Consider the following 13472-nt stretch of genomic DNA (forward strand, 5'->3'; position numbering starts at 1 on the left):
AGCTGCAGGTTTGCTGTACGTGTTCACACAGATATATAGATAGTTCTACACATTGTAATTTTCTTGTCTTTGTTGTAATACTGCTATCATAACAATTTGGGAATGGTAGGAAAGAGTTGATTTTTATTTGCTTTCAACCTTTACTGTGTGTGATTGCAGGAATTCAGTTGACATTTACAAACGCCAGCAGCAGGTGAATTGAACCTTACAAATCTGAACAACATTACTGCTAAGGAGTAGGGTCATCTCTAGACTTGAGTTTACTATCTAGGATACTGCTGTTTGTTGAAAAATGTAACCAAACAGCTGGCAAGGATAAGGTTATGTATGTCCTAGCCAATTGTTGACCGATTATGTGATCAACTAATAATTGCTACCTAGGCCCTTCTTGAAGAATAGTTGAGTTTTTTTTAAAATTGTTAATGGGATGTGGGTGTCCCTGACTGGACCAGCATTTATTGCATATTCTAATCAGGCTGAAGAAGCTGAAGGTAAGCTGCCTTCTTGACTGTTGTTGTCCTTTGGGTGTTGGGACATCCACAATTCTGTTTGGATGGAAGTTCCATCGATTTGGGCTAGGGACTGTGATGGAATAGTGATATTGGTCCAAGTCAGAGAGACTGTGGCTCAGAGTTGAACTTGCAGGTAATGGTGTTGCCATGCATCTGCTGTCCTTGTCCTTCTAGATAGTAAAAGCTGCAGGTTTGGAAGGTGCTGTCAAAGGAGCCAGAGTGAGTTGCTGAAGTGCATCTTGAATATGAAACACCCAGCTGTCATTGTGTGTCCGTGTTGAAGGTGATGAATATTGAAGGTGATGAATGGGGTCCCTGTAAGGTGGGTTGTTTCACATTGGATAGTGTTGATTTATGAATGTCTTTGGAGCTGCACCCAAATAATCCATTGCAGTCTTGATTTGTGCCTTATGAATGGTGGACAGGCACTGGGGAGCCAGTAGGTGAGTTTCTTGTTAGAAAATTCCTAACCTGACCAGCTGTTGATGGCGATAGTGTTTATATGGCTGGAAGATTTAGCAATGGTGACACCATTGAATGTTAAGAGCACATGGTTAGATTCCCTCTTGTTCACACTGGTCTGCCACCTCTAGTGTCAGTGTTATTTTCCACTTACCAGCTTAGACGTTGTCCATGTCTTGCTGCATATGTAACGGACTGTTTTAGTGTCTGAGGAGTTGTGAATGCTGCTGATTATGTGCACTTGTCTGAAGTGTGGATGTTCATGACAGAATGATAGCATGAAGGTCATTGAAGTTGCTGAAGATGTTAGGACCTAGGGCACTAGCCTAAGGAACCGCTGCAGTAATGCCCTGAGATTTAGTTGGTTGACCTACAACAGCCACCCCTATTTTTTTTTGTGCTAGGTATGACTCTAACCAGTAGATGGTTTTTCCTCACAATTCCTGTTCAGTCCAGTTTTGCTCGAACTCCTTGATACCAAACTCAACTACTCACATTACTCTACTCTAGCATCACCTTTGGAATTTAGTTACTTTGTCTGTGTTTGGTCTAATGCTGTTATAAGATCTGGAGATGACCCCATGACTGTATAGGCAGGTGGGACTAGTTTAGTTTGGGACTATGTTCGGCATGGACTGGTTCGACCAAAGGGTCTGTTTCTGTACTGTATGACTATAAGACAATGAGTGGCTCTGAGGAACCCAAACTGAACCATAGTAAACACATTATTTATGAGGAGCTGGCCTATGGACAAACCCTCTGTTTACAAACCCTCTATTTACTTTGATGATCAAGAATAGACTGTAATTAACTGGGTTGAATTTGTCTTGTCCAAAAAAATGTGACATACCTGTTTACCTTTTCTACATTGCTGGGTTGATGCCAGTGTTCACCCCACTCATGGAATAGCTTGCCTACATTCACAGCTGGTTCTGGGGTGTAAGTCTTCATTTCTACCACCAGAATCAGAGCCTCGTATTCAGCATCTTCAACCTGTGCTTGGTATCACAAGGAATGAGCTGAAAATGTGTTGCTGGAAAAGCGCAGCAGGTCAGGCAGCATCTAAGGAACAGGAGAATTGATGTTTCAGGCATAAGCCCTTCTTCAGGAATCGATTCCTGGAGAAGGGCTTATGCCCGAAACGTCGATTCTCCTGTTCCTTGGATGCTGCCTGACCTGCTACGCTTTTCCAGCAACACATTTTCAGCTCTGATCTCCAGCATCTGCAGTCCTCACTTTCTCCATCACAAGGAATGAGTCTTGTTAGCTGAAAACTAGCATCCATGATGGTGGAATGAGGCAAAATGTGTCATCCACTCAGCACTTCTGGCTTAAGATCGTTGCAGATGCTTCACCCTTGTCTTTTGCAATGCTATACTGTGCTCTGTTGTTGAGGATGAGGATGTGTGTCTCCTGCCTCCTGTTATTTGTTGAGTGATTCACTGCAGGGGAATTGGCATTTGTGAAAGCAAAATCTAATGTGAAGAGTAAGTGGAGAAAATGAAAAAGATATATGATTATTGCAAGTTTCATTAGAGAAATTTGAAATGACATACTGCCTTTAAATGTGAATCAACCATGACTCAAACTGAGGCTAATATGTTTTAGAGTTTATTTTCCTGTAAGCTCATGAAAAAGCAACTTGAGTGTTGTGTGAAGTTGAATTACCTTGTAGACAATGTCACAAGGTTCCTTCTTTCTGCATTAGTAAGGGTGTTTGAACCTGGTACCATACATTTGAGAACTGGAAAATGAACGTGTATATGCATTGGGGAGGATGCAGAGCAGAGCATCCAGTCCCAAGGAATCTGGACATAGATTTTTATTTAAATTGAAAGAGGCTTCAGTTTTACATTGTAAAGATAGTGATTGAGTCTGACTTTTGGTGATGCACAGAAGACTGGGTACCTGGAACTTTTAACCCACAGGTCAGGTCACCTCCCTAAACCACAAGAACTCCAATGTTAAACATGATTTGGAGATGCTGGTGTTGGACTGGGGTGTAACAAAGTTAAAAATGACACAACATCAGGTTATAGTCCAACAGGTTTAATTGGAAGCACTAGCTTTCAGAGCGCCGCTCCTTCTGAACCACCTGATGCAGGAGCGGCGCTCTGAAAGCTAGTGTGATTCCAATTAAACCTGTTGGACTATAACCTGGTGTTAAGTGATTTTTCCAATGTTAAAGGCCTTTTACCATTAAGATAACAAGGGGATATCTTCCAGAAACCTGAGTATCTTGTATCAATAGAGAGGAAGTAATCTTCTATTTTATTATTGCAGGAAAAATGCTTTTCATTGCAAGTTCAGGTTAAATTCTTTTAATTTCTCTTAATATGTTTTGTGTATGTTCTTTTCAAGAAACCCCTTATAAGAGTTGCTATTGAAGAAGTTGAAGATACAATGATTAATACTAAGAAGGAAGCAGCAGCAGTCAGTTTCCCTTTTGATCTTGCAGCGAAAACACCAACTATGGTACCAGCAGTTGAAGAAACTAATAGAATTCAGGAGGAAAACACACCTGGTGACTGCTCTGTGCCAACTGTTGAAGCACCCAATGCCAAAATACTTAAAGTTGAAGAGAGGTATGTTGACATTTATAAAAGAAACTTTGATACAGTTGATAACTTATTGAAGTCTTCAGCTCTTGCTAGAATTGAGTGCAACAGGTAATCATCACCCTCTCTCCCCAGTTTATCATTCAACTGACTTCCTGATGTTTGTCAAGAACGATAAATAGGTGGTGTTCAGGCAAGGGTGGCTCCTCATGAGAGGGAAAAGAAACAGATTTTAAAATTCCTTTTATTGAATGCAGTTTTCCCACAGAGGGCATTGATAGAACTTATAGTGTGAATTCCTTTTGTTTTCTGTTCTTTTAAAGTAACACATTCAGTTTAAAAATTTGAATTAAATTCACAAATGTGTATTCATATATTTTAGTTCAGTGCTATAAGATGCAGATTTAAGCAAATGATAAGGATTCAGAGCATAATGAATGTAAATATTGTGTGTATATTTGCATGTAATTTGTCTTAAAAATAGGGGTACGTATAATTTTCAGTAGAGGTTCTTTTCATTAATGATTATTCATTGTTTTTTTGAAATGCAGCATTGTGTAATCCGAATGGTTTGCTTATTAGTATCTCTAAAACATAACCAAATAGAAGCACTACCTTTGCCAGTCTTCTCTTTGCATCTTGAAAAGGATAGTAATGTAGAGGCTGCTAAATTCTTTCCACCACCTGACTGACCCGGCTCGCTCCAGTTTTTGCCCCTGCCATGGTGTTGGAAGGATTTTCAGATTGATTGCTAACTTATTTTGGTATGTTGTCACCAAGCCGGTCCATACTTTTTTTAAAAAGCTGTTCCTTTTCTCAAGGATATTGTGTCCTTGATTTTTTTTCAGAGGGGTCATAGAACAGCCCAGGCTCCGAATCGGCTGAAATGGTACAGAGATGTTGGGAAGCCTTATATTGTTTATACATTAAAAATTGGGTCTTCTGGCCAAAGCTTTTATGTTTTAGAAGTAACCTGTGTAATGAAAGGGGAGTGGTCAGTCCTGAAAGCTGAATTCTTGTTTTTAGTTCAGTTCAGCAGTGGTGTATGGGGGAAAGGCTGCTGAAGCCAATCAGTTGAGAGTAGAACTTCTCTCTCTCTCCTTCTGCCCTTTTAATCTCTGTTTAATTTTTACTCTGTATTTAAGGGGTTTGTTTATTAGGACTGTTGTATATTTTCAGAACAGCATAATTAAGTCTAGTTTGGATAGATTGAGTTCTGTGGGTATTCTATATTATGTTCTTTGTGTTTCATTCCGTAATTTTGTGAATAAATTTTTGTCTGTTTTAAAACCTGGTTGTCAACCTAGCTAATGTACTCCGGGTAGTTTTCACTGTACACTTATCAAAACAAATAGCAAAGTTACGGTCTGGGGCTGCCTGCTTAAGAATGTTTTGAGTGGTCTGGCCTAGTCCATAGCAGATTGGGGGTTTTTTGCAGGATTTAAACAGCGAGTGGTAGGTGCTAATGTCTTTATTTCAGCTGTTGGTTTGATTGGACAGACAAAGCTTGGGGATAGCAATGGCTGTTTCAGTCGCCAAAAGGTTTCTGGCAGTGGACGAGGTGAAATTGGTAGTTTTACAAAAGGTGGTTAAGGCCAGGCTGCTGGAATTAGCAGACAAGCAGCGGTTGGAGCTGCCTCCTTCTGTGAAGAAAGGACAGATAATTACAGCAATAGCCCAGCATTTAAACTTGCTGGAAAATCCATCAGAATCTGTAGAAATGGCAAAAATTCAAATGCAGTTGAAGCAGCTTGAGAAAAGGAAAGGGCAGCAGAACTGAAACAGTTTGATTTACTGTTAAAAGCAGAAGAAAAAGAAAAAGAACAAGTGGCCTTGGCAGAAGAGAAAGAAAAAAAGAATGAAGGGCTTTAGCAGAAGAGAAAGAAAAAGAAAGAGAGTTTGAACTTCAAAAACTGACCCTTAGAAAGGAAAGCCAGCTTAAAAGTGTGGTGATGAAGGCTGAAGGCAAATCTAATGAGGAAGAGAATGGGGATAAGCAAACCCATGGTGGGCGAAAGCCTGATGAGAAACTGTTTAAGTATGTTCAAGCATTGCTGAGATTTGATGAGAAGGATGTAGAAGTCTTTTTCATCTCATTTGAAAAAATGGCTTCACAAATACAGTGCCCAGTGACCATGTGGGTTTTGTTGATCCAAACAAGCTTGTAGGTAGGGCTGGTGAGGTCTTCACATCACCATCAGAGGACATATCTGGGGGTGTGAGGACATGAAAAAAGTCATTCTAAGGGCATATGAGCTTGTACCAGAAGTCTATAGGCAATATTTCAGGAATCTAAGGAGGGACCCTAGTCAAACCCACATTGAGTTTGAAAGGATCAAAGAAAGTAATTTTGATAGATGGATAAAAACTTTAAAAATAGAGCAAACCTACAATTACCTTAGAGAGGTAATTATTTTGGAGGAATTCAAAAATTTACTGCCTGAAGCAGCACACACTGATGTGGAAGAGCAGAGAGTTAAACGGCAAGGCTAGCAGCTGGAGAAAGCTGAAGAGCCAAACCCAATTTGGCTTCCATAATCAATTTCAGTCCATGCAGGATAGAAATTGGGGCAAAGAGAAATCCTCACATGGAAAGGGAAAGGTAGATCTCCGTGAAGATCAGAAGGTGAACTTACAACAGGGTAAAAAGGAAACCCTTCAATGGGGCAAAGAAGATGAAAAGCTCTTGTGTTTTCATTATAATAAAATGGGCCACATGAAATCAGCGTTGGTGGGCTAGGAGAAAGCCCGATGTAAGAAAACAGGACAAGCCTGGAAGTTTTGTTGGCATGGTAACAGAAAGCACAGTAGAAGCTAGAAAGCTGTATCAGAGTGCACAAGTTGATCAGAGTTTGATTAAGGAGGAAGTGCAGATCTGCTCACAAAATATACCTGCAAAGGTAAAGTTTATTCACATAGGCCAGGAGTAGTAGGTAAAAAGGTTACAATATTAAGGGACACAGGATCCCATCAGTCTATGATGCTGAAGGATGAGGAATTATGTACTCCTGAAGGACTATTGCCGGAAAAAGTATGAGTAACAGGAATTCATGGTGAGACAAAAAGCGTCGATTATGTAAAGTGAGGCAAGAGTGTCCAGAAACGAGTGGAGAATTTGTGGTAGGAGTACTGGGCAAACTCTCAGCTTCAGGAATACAATTTGTCCTTGCAAATGATACAGCTGCCTACTGTGGTTGAAAAGCCAGTGGAGATGTAGGCAGCTGAGGCAACACAGGATGTTTATCCAGGAATCTTCCCAGATTGCAATCTTGTTAAGACACAGAGTCACAAGCTGAAGCAGGAGAGATCGAAAGGCACAGAATAAGGATGATGAAATAGCATCATCAAAGACTTTTTTTGATCAGGTAAGTGAGACAGCGTAGGAGCCAAATGTTAAAAATGCAAGTATATTTAACTCTGCTAAGCTTATTGAGTTAAAGGAAACAGATGAGAACTTGAAGCAGTTGCATCAAAAGGCGTATACATGGAAGGAGAGTGAAAGCATCCTTATTATTATTTAACAAATGATGTCTTGATGAGGAAATGGAGATCATCACACATTGAAGAAGATAAGAAATGGGCTGACGTTCATCAAATTGTTTTGCCAGTAAGTTATAGAGAGGAGGTCTGTAAGTGGTGCATGAGCTACTACTTGGAGGTAATTTAGGAGTGAGAAAAGCACAACTGAAAATACAAAAACATTTTTACTGGACTGGACTACACAAGGATGTAGTTGAATTTTGCCAAACTTGTCATACATTTAGATTAGATTACTTAGTGTGGAAACAAGCCCTTCGGCCCAACAAGTCCACACCGCCCCGCCGAAGCGCAACCCACCCATACCCCTAACACTACGGGCAATTTAGCATGGCCAATTCACCTGACCTGCACATCTTTGGACTGTGGGAGGAAACCGGAGCACCCGGAGGAAACCCACGCAGACACGGGGTGAATGTGCAAACTCCACACAGTCAGTCGCCTGAGGCGGGAATTGAACCCAGGTCCCTGGCGCTGTGAGGCAGCAGTGCTAACCACTGTGCCACCGTGCTGCCCTAATGTCAGCTAACTGGAAAACCGCAGGCAACTATAAAACCTGCACCTTTAATACCTATTTCAGCATTTGAGGAACCTTTCACAAGAGTCTTGATTGATAGCTGAGGTTCCCCACTCAAATAAAAAGTGGGAATAAGTATTTATTAACAATAATGCATGTGTCGACTAGATTTCCAGAGGCAATCCCATTACGCAACATCACAGCTAAAAGGTTTGTAGAAGAATTAGACAAATTTTATACGAGATACAGACTACCAAGAGAGATCCAGTCAGATCAAGGGTCAAATTTCACATCCAAACTATTCAAGGAGGTTATGGATAGCTTGGGAATAAAGCAATTCAAATCTACTGCGTACCATCGCAGGGAGCGCTGGAAAAATGGCATCAAACACAAAAGACCATGTTGAGGGCTTATGGTCAGGACTATCCAGATGATTGGGATAATGGAATTCTGTTTGTGCTTTTTGCAATCAGAGAAGCATCAAATTAATCAACCAAATTCAGTCCATTTGAATTAATTTTTGGGCATGATCTAAGAGGACTGTTAAAATTGATTAAGGGGAAATTAATAAATCAGAATTCAGAGACCACCCATTTGGCTAGACAGCATTTAAAAGTATCGCAGCATACAATGAAACAGGAAGCAGGCAAGAAATCAAAAATTCACAATTTTGCCATTGGGGATAAAGTATTGATGTTAGTTCCAGTAATAGGCGAACCTTTAAAAGCAAGGTTAAGTGGACCTTATCAAATCGAGAAGAAATTGAGTGAAGTGAACTACTTGATAAGGACTCCAGACCGGAAGAAATCTCACAGAATGTGTCGTGTAAATATGCTCAAAAGGTATTTTGTTAGGGAAGGATAGGAAGAGGAGAGGGTGTTAATGATTACAACACAGAAAGAAGAACCAAGTTCAGAAGATTCTGAGTTGGACATTCCTCAAATTAAATTGGACAGTAAGGAAGTTCTCAAAGATTGGGATACTTTATTGAGCTACCTTCCACAAGAAAATTGAAATAACTTGAAAGAGTTATTACTATCATATGGGGAGATTTGCAGAAATAAACTGGGAGGTACTAATCTAACTCGGCATGATGGAGATATAGGAGATGCTGTTCCGATTAAGTAACATCTTTATAGACAGGTTGACGCAGGTTCAAAAGGAAATAGAACACATGTTCCAAGATGGCATAATCAAAGTGACTGGAGTTCGCCCATAGTAAAGGTGCCAAAGCCAGATGGTACCCAGTGGTTATGTGTGGATCTATTGCAAAGTCAATGCCATTACAAAGATTGATGCATATCCAATTCTGCAGTTGGAGGACTATGTCAAAAAGGTGAGACAAGCATCTTATATTTCTAAGCTGGAATTGCTCAGAGGCTACTAACAGGTACCTTTGTCAGAACGAACAAAGGCAATTTTGGCTTTCATACCGCTGAATGGATTATATCAGTTTAAAGTCATGCCATTTTGTATGAAAAGCACTCCAGCCACATTTCAGAGACTGACTAATAAGGTAATTGCTGGATTACCCAACTGTATTGTGTATTTTGATGACCTGGTGATTTTTAGTCACTCATGGAAGGAATATTTACAGCATTTATTGGACTTGATCTATTGACTTTGGAAGGCAATCTTGGTGGTAAACCTAGCTAAAAGTGAATTTGCCAAAGCCCAAGTCACCTTCCTGGGCCATGTTATTGGACACCGACAAATGGCCTCACGGGATGCGAAAACGAAAGTAATTAGGGAATTTCTCACACCGTCGTCGAAAAGAACAGTACAACAGTTCCTAAAATAGAGTGGATTTTACTGAAAGTTTGTGCCGAATTTTAGCAGTGTGGCTGCTCCATTCACCGAATTGTTAAAAAAGGGCAAGAAGTTTCAGTGGACAGCGGACAGTCAGAAGCTGTTTGACAGCCTGAAGACTGTTTGTTTGTTTTTATCACTGCCCCAGTATCAGCCACAATGGATTATGCAAAGCTTTTCAAAGTGTCTATTGATGTCAGTGACGTGGGTGTTAGTGCAGTTCTCCTGCAGGAGGAGAACGAGGGGATAGAAAGACCCATCGGGTACTTTTCCAGGAAGTTGAACATTCATCAACAGAAATATTCAACAGTTGAGGAAGAGACTTTGAGCTTGGTGTTGGCATTACAACATTTCAGTGTTTATATTACCAGCAATGCATCTGAGACAATTGTACACCCATTGACATTTGTAGTGAAATTTAAGGTCAAAAATGCCAGACTGTTTAGATGGAGCCTGTTGTTGTAGCCATTCAATTTGACAACTGTGCATGTGGCAGGCCGCGAAAAGGTGGTGGTTGATGCGTTGTCGAGTCTCGAATGAGATACGGAGGCGTTTGGTAGTGGGTGTACCACGGCCTGAATTCGAATGTGGTTATGCATGCTTGCATGTGTATAGCCAGTGTAGTGTATATGTGTGTTTTAGAGTACTAACCAGTTTTGTTTTTGAGAGATTTTAAAAACAAAGCCATCTTTGGATATTGATGGTATTTTTTAAGGGGGAGGAGTCACAAAGCTGGTCCATATTTTTTAAAAAGGCTGTCCCTTTTCTTAAGGATACTGTCTCCATGATGTTTTCTCAGAGGGGTCATATAACAGCTCAGACTCCGAATCGGCTGAAGTGGTAAAGAGATGGAAAGGGTTTTGGGAGACCTTTTTGTTTATACATAAATAACTGGGTCTTCAGGCCAAAGCTTTTATGTTTTAGAAGTAACCTGTGTAATGAAAGGGGAGTGGTCAGTCCTGAAAGCTGAATTCTTGTTTTTAGTTCAGTTCAGCAGTGGTGTATGGGGGAAAGGCTGCTGAAGTCAGTCAGTTGAGAGTAGAACTTCTCTCTCTCTCCTTCTGCCCTTTTAATCTCGACCTGTAAGCCACTGTTTCATTTTTTAGTGTTTAAGGGGTTTGTTTATTGGGACTGTTGTATATTTTTGGAGCAGCATAATTAAGCCTAGTTTGGATAGACTGAGCTCTGTGGGTATTCTATATTCTGTTCGTTGTGTTTCATTCCGTAATTTTGTGAAAAAGTTTTTGTCTGTTTTAAAACTTGGTTGTCAACCTAGCTAACTTACTCCGGATAATTTTCACTGTACACTTACCGAAACAAATTGCAAAGTTACAGTGTGGGCTGCCTGCTTAAGAACATTTTGAGTAGTCTGGCCTAGTCCATAACAATGCACTTGCTTTTGTCAGAGTCATGGAGTGGGACTTAATGCTGTGCTTCTAGCTTAGCGGCAGGGATACTACCCAATGTATTATAAAGCCTCTTTTGAAAATGGTGGCTCAGATCTATTAATAAATTAAAAGCAGAGCATTGCTGATCCTGGCAATATGAAATAAAACTGGAAAAGCTGGAGATATTCAGAAGCAATATCGGTGGCAGGAGGAAAAATAGTTAATATTTTAGATCAATGACCTTTCATTATGATTTATCAATGTTTTTCCCGCTATTGATGGATTTACTGCAGGGCCTCATGGTCTTAAAATTGAATTATTTCTCAATTTGCAAGGGTCGATAATGTGTTAAGCTTCCTTGGAAATACCACATGCTGGTATTACTTACACAAATTATCTCAGCTGTTTTAATTAAATTCATTTCAACGGGTCTATTATACAGTAGTCTCCTTTTTGAAATTTTTGTAATGGGTAATTGTTTCAGAATCTAAAATGCTATTTTAAATAAATGTTAAGCATATGGTTGCATTCTTTGATCAGAAGCTGCCTTTTGAACATTGTATTTAGAGGCCCCATTGGTAACATTTAAAATTTAATGTAGTCTTCCAGCTACATGAGGGTTCTATCCTATGGGAAATTAATATCATGAAAGTTTTCTGAAAAATGCCTTATTTTATTTGGATACACCGTCAGCTATATTTGAGAATTCATTCAGTCTGATTTATCATACATTTCCAACAATCATTAATTAATCCTTTTTTTCTTCAAAAATGGATGCTGAGCAATGGTCTTTCAGTGAAGTGTGTATAATAAATAAAAAGAATTACCTGCGCTTCTGAATACATCTTGGATGCTTTGCCACATCATTGAAAGGGCCTGAAGTCACCCAGGCGGTCTCTTCCATTGCAGTATGCATAAACCTAGTTCCAGACAAGAAATCTCAGCTTTCTGACTACAAAAGCCTTCTCATGCCCATTCACCTTTGCACGCATTAGCAGTGCTCTTTCTCCTTGCTGCCTATCTCTCCATATATCTCCCCCCACCAAAAAAAAATATGACATAAAAATATCCAATGCATGCTTTGGGCAGTAAGTGTCTTGTTCTACCAGAAACTTTCAAAGTTTATGGTATTTGCTTTGCTGAAGAAGTCTGATTAGATTTTCGTATTTACAATAACAATTGGTGATCTTGAGGTCCTTCATGACAACGCAGAGCTACTACAATTTTATATTCATTGTAATCATTAGATATGAATGCTTGGCATAGTTAGCTTTTATTGCCAATCCTGAATTGTCCTATATGGTAACAGTGTGTTTCCTTACTGAACCACTGCAGTCAGTGTGGTAACAGTGTGGTCAAAGTGCTGTTTGATTGGAGTTCCAGGATTTTGAACCAGTAACTGTAAAAGACTAGTGATCTATTCTCAAGTCAGGATACTTTGTGACTTAGAGTTTTGTTTTTGTTTTGGTATGTTTTTGAGGAAGATGGTGTGGGCTGCTGCTTTGGGATGATGATAAAGGAACTGAGTGTTTGAGGTGATTAATGGGGTTCCAATCAAGTGATCTGTTTTTAGATATTGGTATTCACCACCTGCTTAAGAGAAACACAATTGCTTGTTTTCATTTTAGACCTCCAGCATCTGCAGTACATTAATGGATTGTATTGACTTTTAAACAGTTTTGCTCAATAAAACTGTATCTTTTTCAGGGAACATCATGTCATGTCAGACAAGCAATCCGTTACAGCTGCTACTGTAGAGAAATCAGCAGAAAGGAAGAAAGCTGCGGCATCTCTTTTTTCCCATTCTGTGATTGTCCCTCAAGCTCCTGCCAATTCCTTTCAACTTGAAGCAGACCTCCGCAAACTGAAAAACTATCCAGAGATGTTATATAAATACATAAAGGTAAATCTGGAAGTGTTTAGATTAGATTCCCTACAATGTGGAAACAGGCCCTTCAGCCTATCAAGTCCACACCGCCCGTCTGAACAGCAACCCACCCAGACTCATTTCCATCTGACTAATGCGCCTAAACACTGTGGGAGGAAACCCACACAGACACGGGAAGAAAGTGCAAACTCCGCACAGACAGTGACCCAAGGCTGGAATTGAACCTGGAACCCTGGTGCTGTAAGGCAACAGTGCTAACCACTGAGCCACCATGCCACCCTATCTGACCCTGGTGTGGTATTCATTTTAACTTGAAAATCATTCAGCAGTAATTATTCAAGAAATGTCTGCATATGTCTTATTTTAAAATGTATTTGTTTTGGAAGAGACTAAGGCCATTTAACAGAAGGCTATCAACATTATAAAGAGGTTTGTGAAAATGAACAGCAAACAGTTGCATTCACTTGGTAACAATTGCACATAAATGTAGAATTGGTACTCAAAGGGGATATTTTTCTAATTCAGAGAATTTTAGTATGTGTTATCAGATATGATTGTTGCTGGGTTAAAATCGTGGAATTCCCTCCTTCAAGGCATTGGGGGTGGGGGGGTCAACCTGCAGCACATGAACTGCAGCAGTTCATGAAGACATCTTACCACCACTTACTAAAGGGGCAACTAAGGTCCAATGATAAATGCTGGGCAACCAGCAACACCCATGTTCTGTGAGCAAATATAAAGAGAACACAGAAATATATAGATTAGAAAGGTTGCTTTGTGGCGTGCCTGTCAGGTGACATG

The 13472-nt window shown here is 40.0% G+C and overlaps 1 protein-coding gene across 1 annotated transcript in view; it reads left to right on the forward strand.

The window, feature by feature from the left end:
• Window positions 1-13472, forward strand: part of rpap3 (RNA polymerase II associated protein 3) — a 53719-nt gene that overhangs the window by 33271 nt on the left and 6976 nt on the right. The window contains exons 12-13 of the mRNA XM_072551932.1: window positions 3336-3559; window positions 12491-12686. Coding sequence (XP_072408033.1) covers window positions 3336-3559; window positions 12491-12686 — 420 coding nt within the window. The remainder of the gene's footprint in view (window positions 1-3335; window positions 3560-12490; window positions 12687-13472) is intronic.

Source organism: Chiloscyllium punctatum, chromosome 32 (genome assembly GCF_047496795.1).
Source record: "Chiloscyllium punctatum isolate Juve2018m chromosome 32, sChiPun1.3, whole genome shotgun sequence".
Lineage (NCBI taxonomy): Eukaryota > Metazoa > Chordata > Chondrichthyes > Orectolobiformes > Hemiscylliidae > Chiloscyllium > Chiloscyllium punctatum.